The 14,102-nt window shown below is 36.2% G+C and overlaps 2 protein-coding genes across 2 annotated transcripts; one reads left to right on the forward strand and one right to left on the reverse strand.

Annotated features, from left to right (window-relative positions):
* The first annotated feature begins 3,605 nt into the window (after positions 1-3,605).
* cabp5b (calcium binding protein 5b) lies at positions 3,606-7,113 on the forward strand. Its single transcript, XM_031732677.2, has 6 exons — positions 3,606-3,744; positions 4,716-4,746; positions 4,838-4,981; positions 5,481-5,590; positions 5,742-5,889; positions 6,347-7,113. Exons 1-6 carry the CDS (start codon positions 3,694-3,696, stop codon positions 6,373-6,375), a joined length of 513 nt encoding a protein of 170 aa, XP_031588537.1. The 5' UTR covers positions 3,606-3,693; the 3' UTR covers positions 6,376-7,113.
* Positions 7,114-10,034: 2,921 nt separating this feature from the next.
* asphd1 (aspartate beta-hydroxylase domain containing 1) lies at positions 10,035-13,386 on the reverse strand. The gene is made up of 5 exons (XM_031732676.2): positions 13,048-13,386; positions 12,650-12,856; positions 11,542-11,749; positions 10,532-10,645; positions 10,035-10,290 (listed from the first exon to the last, which is right to left on the reverse strand). Exons 1-5 carry the CDS (start codon positions 13,384-13,386, stop codon positions 10,181-10,183), a joined length of 978 nt encoding a protein of 325 aa, XP_031588536.1. The 3' UTR covers positions 10,035-10,180.
* Between the last annotated feature and the right edge of the window lie 716 nt (positions 13,387-14,102).

Here is a 14,102-nt window from a genome sequence, read left to right on the forward strand (position 1 = left end):
CTAAGCCTGCTTTAAATTTCTCAATAACTTTATCCCTGACCTGTCTGGTGTGTTCTTTGGACTTCATGGTGTTGTTGCTCCCAATATTCTCTTAGACAACCTCTGAGGCCGTCACAGGGCAGTTGTGGAGCTGTTTTGCAAAGAAGAATGGGCAAGGATTTCAGTCTCTAGATGTGCAAAGCTGGTAGAGACATACCCTAAAAGACGGGCAGCTGTAATTGCAGCAAAAGGTGGTTCTACAAAGTATTGACTCAGGGGGCTGAATAATTACGCACACCCCACTTTTCAGTTATTTATTTGTAAAAAATGTTTGGAATCATGTATGATTTTCGTTCCACTTCTCACGTGTACACCACTTTGTATTGGTCTTTCACGTGGAATTCCAATAAAATTGATTCATGTTTGTGGCTGTAATGTGACAAAATGTGGAAAACTTCAAGGGGGCCGAATACTTTTGCAAGCCACTGTAGCTGTTGCTGCTGGAAGAAGAGAAGCCAATCCCGATCCATTACAGTGCTTTTCCTGGTTGTTGTCATATCGAATTCAAAGTACAACAGGTAAAGCATAGTACAGCAGGTGAAACCAGATCCTCGACAGGAGAGACTGAGAGTCTCTCCAGGCCTTTTCACTACAGGACTGGAAGGAATAGACTCCACACTCAGACCTGTAACACCTGAGGAAATGAAAACAGAAAGGATGTTCTGGCATTGACTGACTGAGACAGTGTTTCTTCATAGTGAAGAAGCAGAAGCACTCACATGGCAGAAAGAAGTCAGTGTGTTTGTCATCCTGAGGATTTAGAATCATCAGTTTACATGAAAAGCATCTCTTTGGACTGTGAGAGAAAGTAGAAATCCAGGGAGAGAAACCACACAGGCACAGGGAGAACATGCAAGTTCCACATAGAAAAGGCCCAACGTGGATACAAACCCAGGTGACAGTACAAACCACCTTCTTATGCACCTCTTTTGACTTTTTTTTTTAAGATAAGAAGTCCACACTGGATCATTCATATAGTCATGGTCAAAGATTATTTCATTTTTAAAAAGTTTAGACAGGGGCAACTAATCAATTGAGAAGGTGTGTAATGCTAATAAAAAATCATCTACTGGAACATTTAACTAATGAAGTTCATCAGTAACAATTGCTTAGTATAAAAAGAACATCCCTGAGAGGCTAAGGCAGAAGTAAAGATGTGGAGGATCTCACTAATCTGTGAATTTGGCAAATTCAATTCACATTAAGCATTTTCCACTATCTGTAATATACGATCAATAAACACAAGAAATTGTACAAAAGGGACAAAAACGGTTAGCAGGTGGCACTGAATTAGGACATGAGTCTGTACTGAAAAGCACAGAAATTCATGGACATCACATGTACCAGCATTGTCTCCACGTAATAGAGCAGCATTGTTTCTTTGTAATTAGTTCTGCGTTATTGTCTGTTTGTTATATTCTGAGAAATTTGAAGCATACACTCAAAGAGGGGCTTAAATTATTTGAAAATTGGTATATTATTTATAGCACCCCAATGCAGACTTTCTTTATGAACAATTTACAATAATTTACATTTTCTACAGCCACTCAGCTTCTTTGGAAACACAGTCATATTATTTGTGATTCAAATCCTGACAGACTACTGCGGATGTTTAATTATGTTTCAGTTCTGACCTCTGTGAACCAGATTTAAACTGCTTCTTATTACTCCTTTCTAATCTGCACAGGAAGATGTGAGTTTGCATAGTGGAAAAAAAAAGTTTAAAGCTAAAAAAAAAAGAAATTTGCACATGTTTTTGGTTGTGCTTGTTTCATTTCAGTTTCATGCCTTGCTGATATTTTAACTCTCATATGCAAAACATTTCTGTCTTTCATCATTAGTCAAGCGTCTTTAATCATCAAAATGAGCCATAAGATTAAAAAAGAAAAGAAAAGATACATTTAAACACCACATTTCTAGAATTTGTCTCCTACAGAAAGAAAAAAGCATTAATACTTTAGACTTTTCAGTGTTTGTTTGTTCTTATGATTATGTTTGCAAACAGTGTATTCACCACTTCGGGCCTGGACACCTGCTGACATTCAAATGTGTGCAGTGAAACGTGTACCTTCTGTTTTAAGAACCTGTATTTGTAGTGCTGATCGTTTTTTAAATCAGTTTCACATCTACAGCTGTGGTCCCAGAGGTATGTAGAGACAGGGCAGTAAGTCTCTAAAGATGATACTGCATGTTTCAAAAAACAAGAAAACAAGAAACCTTCAAGACTCACTGGCCATTTTGACAATACAAGCCATATTCACCCATTTCCACACCACACACACATTTACGCAGGCTTTTAATTGAGACACAGCGTTTGCTCTGTCACACATACACACTTCCAGAGAGCGCAGTTGCTTTAATAAAGGAAAACATCCAGTCAACAGCAGGGCAGAAATATCCAGTTTACCATCTGGATATCTGCTCTCAGATCTTAAGTGGGAGGGGCAAATTTGTCTGGGTCATATAAATAACAATGCAACTAAATGCTGCATGGAATTTATTCCTGTTTTTCTGCTTTCACTAACAAATGTGTTCAGTTTCCTACCACACTTCCCACAAGCCTAATATTTATTTTTGTTCCATCAAAAATAAATGATTTAAAGAACAACTGAATTTTGACCAGTTTCTCCTAACCCCCAGCCTGTACTTATGATGAATATGGAGAACAGAACAAATCCAAAGACACAAACTACCACTTAAGGTACTTTGATTACGTCAGGAGAAACTCAAGAAAAAAGTCTTTATTAACAAAATGATTGTTAATAGGTATCCAACTAACTGGCAGTCCTTCTTGTCTGGCGTCATTATGGACAAAACCTATTATGTTAAAAATGTTACAAGCATGAGGATGATGTAACCCTGATTAATATTCATTTCATTAATAGTTTTTACAAAAGACATCAGGACATGACATAACTACACTAAGACAATTTTATGTGGTGAATACAGTTAATCTGTTATATAAACACGTATAATTTTAAATACATATCTGATGCCTGAGCTAACTGCCACAATGAGGCGTCACATTGGTCACATGCTTATTTATTTAAAATCATGTGATGCAGCAAATAATGTGTGTTTATGAGTTAAGACTTAAGAATATGATGCGGATTGACGACATTACACACATCATAAAATTTTGACAAAGCATTGGTTTATGTGGTCATATAACAGGCCACTGCTCTATTCTCATAACCAAAACATGTAAGAGTCACAGCGATTCTTTGTTTGCGCTGATTGTTTGCATGTAGAGACTATGACAAATCCTAAGCATTCACTAAGGGGTCATATAATAAACCATTTTTTGTATTTTTCAATATGTAATGAAAGCAGATTGTAGATAATAAAACTGATGTAACAAAATTAAAAGCTTATTTTTTTATGTACAGGGTAACATTTGAACACGTATGTGAAATTGTCTATATGCACAGCATTTAAGCCTATCTTTCTTTTCCAGACCAAAGCGGCAGAGATAATCCATATGAGACATCCCTCGTCTCGTCTGGCGTATGTGGACCGCAGCTGATCTCAGTTCATACACACACACACACGTACTCTCACTCGCTCACACTAAAAACAGAAGGAATTTATTTTTTTATAAAAAAGAAATTCACAAATACACATAGCTCAGGGATCTTGACTGAATCTGGCATCATGAGTCTTAAACAACCCTGCATCTTTCTCAGAGGAGGCAAAAGGAGACATGTAAGTAAACATGCTTTTATGATTTGATATTTCAGTTTGATTTTATGATTTTATGGCTTTATCTTAAATTTCTAATTGGCAGATTAGACATAAGTCTATTTAAATCTCCTTTTTTTTCTCTCTGTTAACAGAAATTCATTATTTTTTTGTAATTTTTGGTTCTTATGTTAATTCTTATATCGTAGAATTTTCAGCTAATGAGGAAACAGGCTTAAAGAACTAATTCCAAGGCCGACTTTTTGCTTGGTACCTTACCAGGATGCTTTTTCTCTCATTTTCTTTGAATACATTTTCTAATTTAATAGTAACAAGACACTTTATACATAATTTTAACAAACATAGCTTAACCAAATGAAGGCTATGATCTACACAGGACATTCTGCACGGGAAATATGATCAGGTAGATGCTGTAGCTAAAGAACATGCTATGCAAGGGTGTATATGAACATAATAACACATGTTAAAACATGTACCATTGGGGAATAAAGACAGCAACAGTTAGAAGAATATCCCAGACAAAAGTATAATTACATAAACACCTATAAATGTATTTCACTTACACAATTGTATTAAAGATTTTCAAATTCAAAATAAAGTCAGTTAAAATTATCATGCCTGAGTGACATTGACTCCCTCTCTTAGCTTACAATAATTTATTGCAGTAATGTTTAAATACATTATACACACTTACATATCTCAAAGTCATTAGTCACTTAGTACACGGGGAACATGATTATATATTTGCATGCAGAGCTTAAGGAGCCTTGCAGAAATACACAGCGTGCATGACTGTTACTTTTAGAAAGAGTCGTTTGTCCCCAGGGATGAGGATGTGTTGCGTGATTTGGTAACATCTGTCCAAGAACAACAGATGAAGAGTGCTTCATTGAGGCCGATGTTTACCAAATAGGTCAAATTTGTGGCACTACTGAAGCATTACTAATATCATTTTCATGTAAACTGTTTTGCAGTCAAGAGCACTTACACATGATGAGATAGAAGGTAATTATATGTTCTGCTTTCATATTTACTTTATAAAGGGTTGTATAATTCTTTACATTTCTCACTTTTCCTCAAATCGTATGCTCCACAGAGTTACGTGAAGCTTTTGTAGAGTTTGATAAGGATAAGGATGGTTTAATAAGCTGTAAAGACTTGGGGAACTTGATGAGGACCATGGGTTATATGCCAACTGAAATGGAGCTGATAGAACTGAGTCAAAACATCAACATGAACCGTGAGTAGTGTGACAACAAAGTAAAACTAAAACCTACAGTTTATTAACTGAAGAAAATCAAGTCTAACCATCACATTTTATGAAGAATAATACAGACAAATATAACAGTGATGTTAAAAAACACCTTGTTTTCTGTGACATTTTTAAATAGGTAATAAAGTCCAATATTTGTTGATTATGTTTTTGTTTTTTGCTGTTATTTCTGTTATTATTTTTCTACAAACACAAATAGAAACATGGCGTCATTTCTTCTTAAAGTTTCTGGAAACTTGACTTGAAAATGGTTTAATAAAGCTGACATTATCTATTTCATATGGGTATAATAACATTAGTCATCATAATGCTTTTTATGATCATTTGGCTCATTGTATGTCAGTGTGTGTACATATGGACATTTATGAAACCTAAAGAAACACCATTGTAATGTATTTAATTCTAGTCCATCATCACAGGAAGACAAATGCCCTGCTTAAGGTATGTTATCGAAATCTTATTGCAGTTGGGGGGCGGGTGGACTTTGAGGATTTTGTCGAACTAATGACCCCCAAGCTTCTGGATGAAACTGCAGGGATGATTGGTTTGAAGGAACTCAAAGATGCTTTCAAAGAGGTAAGCATACCTTTGACTCACTTTGTGGTCTTTGGCACCCCATGGTGGACAGTGCATGAACTTACCTTAAAAACCTTTGTTAGAGCATGAAACTCATGCAGCAGAACTCAAGGTTTGCAATATTTTGATGGCTTCTTCCTCTTTTCTGCAGTTTGATTTAGATGGCGATGGTGCTATCACTTCTGATGAGATGAAACATGCTATGGTGAAGTTGTTGGGCAAACACACCAGCAAAAATGAAATTGATGCAGTGGTCAAGGAGGCTGACAACAACGGTGATGGAACAGTTGACTTTGAGGGTAAGTTAAACAAACATAGACCACAAAAAATGATTTAATTTCACAGCAACTTTTTATATTATTTTGTGTTACCTCACATAATAATCTTACTATTACTATAACTGTGAAACAGGAAAGGTAAAGAAACATAAAGAAGTTGTGAATTCAGCTTAGTTTAACTTATATAGTGCAAATTTATAATTAGAGTCACCTCAAGGAAAAGGAAATTAGTTTAACTTGTGCTTTTGTTGTTCTGACAAGTACATATTCAAAATTTGTCTTGCCAATACTGTGACAGTCCTCGGTAGAAAAACATATTACACACATATTTACCGGTATTTCAATCTTGCTGGCAAATCTATGTCATCTATAATTCTGCTGCAAGGCTGCAACATTTACATAAGAATGAATAATTATTTGTAGCTTCACGGAGCTAGAAGAAAACAGCTTATTGAAACTGTGTTCATTTTCTTTGCAGAGTTTGTGAAAATGATGTCACAGAAATGAGAACAAAGGAATGAAGAAAGGAGCGGATGTATTTTTATTACTTTTTCTGTTATTGTTATTTTGTAATTTCTGGTAATGCTGCTAGATAATGTGGCACTCATTATTTTTTTTTAAACTTACTTACTTACTTATTAATTTATGGATTTGCTATTGTTAAAATTGGTTAGCTCTAGGAAGCCAGACAAGATTTTGTATATTTGTCACTTGTCCCCTTCTTTCTTGATGCCCTGAACTTGTCCAACTTAAAAATAACAGGTTGTATCTGTGTCATTGTTAGATTTTTAAAATTTATGAATAAATATAAAATATTAGAAATAGCTACTCTACAGTATATTAAGTTAATTTATGATCTGGAAAGACTTGGTGGGCTGCAGTGCATACTGATATTTCACCTATATTAGTACTGCATGTTTAGCTGAACTGGTGATCCTTTCTGTTAAAATAAATAAAATTCTTGTTTTTGACTCAGAAAGAAGATTGCAATTTATGTAAAACTACAGACGGTGATTGATTTGCAGTTTAACTTAGCAGTGGAGTTTACTGACACGCTAATTACTGTATTCCCTGAACAGATACACTCATTTCCCCACTTTTACTGCTAATCACCAGACAGGAGGTGTAGTCTAAGTGGTGCTGTGTTCTTGGATTTTAATGACCCTTATTTGGATTAAACATCAGAGATTAGGTTTCTTTATGGCTCTGTGACATGTGAGATGATTAAAACATATATGATGATTGTGGTAGAGATGCACCATTGTTTTTTTTTTTTTTTTTTTTTTTTTTTTTGCTTTGGCACCTTTAAATTAATATCTGAAAAAAAAATAGTTACAAAAATTAATAATCATCTTTTTCCATGACCAAATTAACATAATTAATATAATGTTTTGTATATGTGTAAAAAAAAATGTAATATTTATTGAACAATGAGTATTATTTATGCATGCTGTTGTAATGTTTTGCTCTTTGGTTGTGTCTCCACTGTCTGCTGTCTGCTTATAAGCTCAGTCAGGCTCAGCTGTTTGGGGAAAAAGAAGAACAGGACACAGATGTTACCCTGGGATGGGTGATATTTTCTTTACTGACAGTCACAGCTTGAAGTTATTTCCTCTATGATCAGGACAGGCAAACTAGTTAGTTTGCCTGTTATGGCAAATAGACAGGTTGTGTAAAGGCTGAAGCTGTTGTATCCCATTTTTCTCTCTGCTGTGATGACTTGAGTAAAAAACATTCAGCATCTTTTTTCTTCAAAGTCGAGACTGCAAAATCTGTAATAAACCTCTGAAGGATGGCTGTTTCCATGTAATTTTATTTATTACTGGAAATTTTTCTCAATAATAGACCAAGCAGATTATTTCCAGTTGAATACTAATGACTGATGTAATTTCCAAACAGCAGACTGCCAGTGATAGTAAACAGAGATTTATTTTTCTACCACTTTCCATATTAGACATCTTTCACTTTAGAAAATCCCTCTATAGTTGTTAATTCTGTTGCATAACAAAAGAACAGCATGTGAGTTCTTGCCTGTGACAAAAGCTATTTTCATCTTTCAGACTTACATGTAATGGTTAAGTTTCTAAAGACTAATATCAAGGCTGGTAATGACAAATTATGTGTGTTATAGAACTTCGTTACATTTGCAGAAAAAAACTCTACTTAATTATTCTTTCTTATTATGATTGGATGACTAATAATATTGCAATATGCTATTAGTGGCATACAAATATCTCTACAATATGGGTTTAACTTTATTTTTAAATATTTTTTGCTTCATATCCCTTAATTTTGAAAAAAAATCTTCTTTTACTCACTTTTAAATTGTTATACTATTTGCTAATGACTGTGAAAGCTTCATTATTTCTTTTTCAGTAAATGTCCCCTGCTGAATGAATCATTCCCATACAACTGCATTTAAACAGTCTCGGGAATAATCTGTCTCTTTGGGATGGATTAGTTCAGTCAGTGTAATCCCCATCATGGGACCCTCACAGGAACAGATGGCAGATAAGACAAAATCGGCACACTAATTCTTATCTACCGACTGAAAAAAGGAAGCAAAAAAGGGCTAAATGACCTAAACTATTGGGAATGTGTTTCAGTATGATGTTCTGAATTAAAAGACAGATTCATTAAAGTGTTTGTGTGATATGTTTAAGACTGCATACCTTTTTTTAGACTATAAACTTACCCATGTCCCTAAATAATTATTTTCACCTAAATAATTATGTTTTGAAATATATACAATAAGAATATTCAAATATTCAGTGCAGCAACTTATTGCATTAAGGCATGCAGAAATGGTCATGAAGAACTTACACCGTGGCCTGGTTGTTAATGTCAAATGGGGTGGTCTGAGTATTTCAGAAACTGCTGATCCACTGAGATTTTCCCACCTAACCATGTCTAAGGTTTGCAGACAATGGACCAAAAAAGAGAAAATATCCAGTGAGCAGCAGTTCTCCAGCTGAAAATGGCAGAGGTCACAAGAGAATGGTCAGACTCCTTCAAAGAAGACAACGATGACTCAAATAACCACTTCTTATAGCCAAGGTATGCAAAAGAGCCTCTCTGAATGCATAACATGGAATCGTAAAGCAACTACAGCTGCAGAAGACACACTAGGTCCTGCTCCTGTCAGCTGAAAAAAGGGAACTGAGACTACATTGCGCAGGAAAAATGTTCCCTGATGAGTCTCAGTTTCCAGTGTGACAATAAGATAGCGGGTCAGAATTTTGTAAACAACATAAAAGCATGAATGCATACTGCCATCTGTATATCCATCCATCCAGATGATATTTGGGCCCCTTGGTACTGACTGATTATATATAGCAAGACAATAATGGTTTGATCATTTATTTGGTTTTTGATTTCCAAACAGCATTGACAAAAGCCTCATATATAGCACTGTGCAAAAGTTTTTGAGCCACACAACATCATCATCATCATCATCATTATTATTATTATTATTATTATTATTGTGTCTATATTAAATATTGAATATTGATATTAAATATCAATTTAATATTAAATATTAAATATTGAATTTCAAGCTTATTATAATTTTACAATTCTATTTTTACCTTATTTACTGAATTATCATGTGTGTTCTTATATGTTCCAATAAATCACTGCACCTACGTCCCATTTTCCGAGCAAAATATAAAGAACTGACGGATGGATCAAGACTTTTGCACAGTACTATATGTCGTATAATATGTAAACGACTGCATGGCAATCAGTTATAAACAAAACTATAGGAAAGCACTTCTAGATAGAAATATCCAAGCATACACAGAGGACTGTACATAGGAAAAGAAGGAACCACAGTATATATTAGTCAAAATATTTTTGGCAATAGTTTTAGAAAATAAAAATAATTTTACATTACAATTGTAATATTTATCTTTTTTTTGGTTTTCACAGTTTTTCTGGTTGAATCATTCCCATAGCATATTAGCACATGCATCAACAGTTGAAAATAAACTCCAGTAGTTTTCACATGCATAAAGTTATGATGCCAAGGTGCTAACGCTGGATCTGCTCTTTGTGCTTTCAAGTGATGCTTAGTTTGTGGCCTAGCATCCAGCCTTGAATAACAACAGTGTAATGCATTCATGTGGTAAATATCGGTGTAGACCCTACATCCAACAGCACTTGAAAGCATGGCTAATGGCTTGTGTAATTCTTGAGGCAGATTCACACAGCAGTTAATTTACTGGAATGAGATGCATGTCCCAGGACAACCAGGTCTAATGTAAGGCATCTCTTCATGTTGTATACAAGTACACAGATAAACAAAAACATTTTAGAGGTCAGGGCTGAACATGAAGTCCAGGGCTTGTCTCTCTGCTGCAGCCACATTTGGATGCCAAAGGTCCACGCTCAAAATGACGCTGGGTCTAGAATCTGGAGGGCCTTTAAAAGGAGACGGAGATATAGTTTTAGCATTTTAAAAAACGTAATAGCTATTTATACTTATCTAAAACAATTCATGAAAATTGAGCAGAAATCTTTTTTTAAATTTCCCACCACATTTTACATCTTAACATTTGGTCACATGTTAATTACTAAATGCAATAAGCTAAAAGGTTTTCCCAAGATACCTGTTGTGATCACAAATTAATTCATTTTTCAAAGTCATTTGTGACTCACTGACCCTTGTGGGAGACAGTGTGAAGGAAGGAGTCATCAACCAGGAGGCAGTGTCCTTCTGACCAGCACTGAGGCTCCCCTCCCACCACCAGCTCGCACAGGGGTGGAGTCTGCAGACCTACAACAGCGACGTCTGTCTTTCAGCTTTGGTTTTAAAAACACAGCATTATGCTTTCCCCTTTACTTAAAAGGGCATGGCTTCCAACCCTGTTTTTATTTAAAGCAACAAGGATTATAGCCAGATGGATCACATTACAAAAATGACAAGAGGGAACTGAACCTCAACCCTGACCAGAGAAGTATCACATTATGCAATGGTTTAGTATTTAATCTGGTTATTCTTCTATTTCTCTTTAGTGCATCAGGATCTGACAACAATTTATTATGTGCACCCAAACAGTTCCACCATCAAATCTTAAATCCAATAATACTGCTTTGTTATTGCTCGCGCAGTGCATTATGCATAATGAACTTCTAATAATTTACATAACTTGAGGTAATTCCTGAACTACACACACATACATACCCTGAAGTCCTACAGGTGATAAACCAGTATATATATATACATAGATATAGATAGATATAGATATAGATAGATAGATAGATAGATAGATAGATAGATAGATAGATAGATAGATAGATAGATAGATAGATAGATAGATAGATAGATAGATAGATAGATAGATAGATAGATAGATAGATAGATAGATAGATAGATAGATAGATAGATAGATAGATATAGATATATACATATATATATATGTATATAGATAGAGAGAGAGAGAGAGAGAGGTGTGTGTGTGTGTGTGTGTGTGTGTGTGTGTGTGTGTGTGTGTGTGTGTGTGTGTGTGTGTGTGTGTGTGTGTGTGTGTGTGTGTGCGTACTTTGATGTAAACATCATGAAAACAGGTCATTAGGTAGAGAAGGATAAATCCATGTATTAGTGTAGTGTGGATAGTTACAACAGAATAAACAAATTCCATTATCCACAGTAACTATAAGTCCATTACATACCCAGATGACAACGCAGGCGTGTATTAGTGGGTCCATATGTGCTTCCCAAAGTTGCTCCAGGGCCCAGCAGCCAAAATCCTGCTGATCCCAATGAGTTGCTGTTTATAAAAGTACGTAAAGACAGAAGTGTCCGGTAGGTGCAGGGACAGGCACGGCAGTTTCCTGCCACAGAGACACCAGCGCTGTACAAAGGAAACACAGCTTGGCCCTGAAAAAGATAAAAGTCCGTATTTAACATTTGATTCAGATCTTCTTCTTTTTTTTCTAACAGTTCTGATCACAAGCTTACATCCACTCATCGTGGGCATGAAGTCATAGTAATTTGGGGATTTTAATGATTTCTTGGAACACTTCTTTTTCCAGGGTGGAATGATTTTACAGCACACATCTTTAATTGCCTTAGAAAACAAGAACTGGGTCTACACATTTCAATTTATTTTGGATTTTATCTAATCCACACAAAAGTATGCATACAGGCTCAAATATATACAAGTATATATCAGGTTGACAGTCAAGCTGTCAAGCTACAGCTTGACTGACCAATACTCAGTTATGTTATGCAGATGTGTCACCACTTTGCCAAGTAGACACAAACTGCCACCCTCAGATGAGATGAAGCCAGTTTTACATTGCCATGAACTGAGAGGGTGCCAACCTAGAAAGAAGTCCCTGCTCCAGAATCTACATCTTTGAACTCGACAGAAATTTAGTCCATTTGTGGACTAGTTTTCAAAGTTAGGTCCAAGCCAGAAAAAACTGTTTAAATTTACTCTACCAATTCTACCAAGAAGAATGGACAAATATCTGGCCAGAATTTTGTCAGAAGTTTGTTAATGGCTATCAAAAGCACTGATGTGCAACTTGATTTAAACAAATTTCACTTTTACTCTGAGGCTGTCAGCGTACTTTTTATGCTGTAGATTAGAGAAAATCCAAAATAAATTCAAACTTGTGCACCCAGTTCTTACTAAAATATATCTCAGGAAGTGTAGTAGATTTCCAGGACTTGCTAAGTTCTTTCCATGGTATTTTGAATGACAGATAATTATTTTTGGATGGTGCATTACATCACTTTCTCCCAGTTGGCCTGAAGGATTTTATTGCATACCTTTGGTCCTACACAGGTCCAGCCTAATTTTGAGTCAATGCCCTTCTGGTAAACAGCCTGGAATTCAGCCAGGATCGCAGGGTAGTTGGCTTCCAAGACTTCAATGTCATGTCGATGAGCGTCACGTGGGAAAAAAGGCACACTTGGAACATCTGGCAGGAAGAAGAGATGAGGCTTCTGTATAGCAGAGTGATCATTCAGTCTGACCTAAAGTGAGACAAATGAAAAAGCTGTGATTATTTCTTGGCAGAGTTTTCTTTTGTTTTCTTTGGCTTCAAGAACACAGCTGTTAATGAGGCATTTGACTGACAACTTTCACAAAAAATTCTGCAGCTATGCATGCTCTGGAAATCTTAAACCATTGTGGAACAACTCTTACAGTCCACTTGGAAGCATACCTGCTCACGGAGGCCCTTATGAATGCGGCCCATGCCCACCCAACTGTAGCGTTTGGCGTACTCCTGCAGGGCTGTGTACAACTTCTTGGCTTCTGCAGATGCCTGGGCAGGGAACAAGGCATGACTCAGGACTGGGGTGAGGTAGCCCCGTCCCTGCTCATCGTCTTCCACTGTTTCCATGGAAATAAAGGGACTAATTTGATCACTCCTGGACAGCTTGGATCGTGCACTGCACTTTGTTCCAATACAGCTACCGCTACGGGACATCATGGACCTCCTTGAGCTTGACTTGAGCTTTCCAGCATGCGCATGGCCTGGTATTGGCAGGTCAGAGCCCATCCGATAACAGTGCCACAGAAACAAAAGCAGTAGAGTCCACAGAAGGCCGCTCAGTGAGTGTACACCCAGCTCCATATACGGAGTCAAGGGAAGCGTGTTCATTGACCAGTGCATCCTTTAATTTTGGGAGACACTGAAATAATAAAATAGAAACAGACTGAGAAATAATACAGCATGTGCATTATGGCAAAGGTCTGTAAAATACTTTACTTCTTTTATGAATTTAAGGAGTTTTACAGATGCCATCACACTTGCACTTTTTGCATGGTTATGTTTTTAATGAAAGTGGATTTATGTTGGTTTTTTTTTAATTTATGGAACAAAACAACAAGAAGATTTTTCCCACAGTTCTGTTTGCTCGCAGTCCAAAGCAAACAAAAGACTGTCCTCGCCCAACCTATTTTCTTTATCGTAATCCCCGTTCAGCGCCATGGGGATTGAGGTCGATGTCAGAGTGGACTTGAGAGAAAACAGTGGACATGTAGCTTTGGATCACTGGGTCACTTGCTCACCCCTTTTTTTAAGTTGGAGGCTGACATGGTGTTACATAAGACCTGATTTGTGACCCAAACTAGCTGTGGATTTCACTGCAGGCTGTAGGCACATTAAGGTCTTGTGACTACAAAGTTTAGCTTTTACTTTGAATTCACAGAACTTTTAAAACATTTTTTTGTGTATTTTTAATATTTTTGCCCTGTTGCACAAACCCACTGTTG

Source organism: Oreochromis aureus, linkage group 4, assembly GCF_013358895.1.
Source record: "Oreochromis aureus strain Israel breed Guangdong linkage group 4, ZZ_aureus, whole genome shotgun sequence".
Taxonomy (NCBI): Eukaryota; Metazoa; Chordata; class Actinopteri; order Cichliformes; family Cichlidae; genus Oreochromis; species Oreochromis aureus.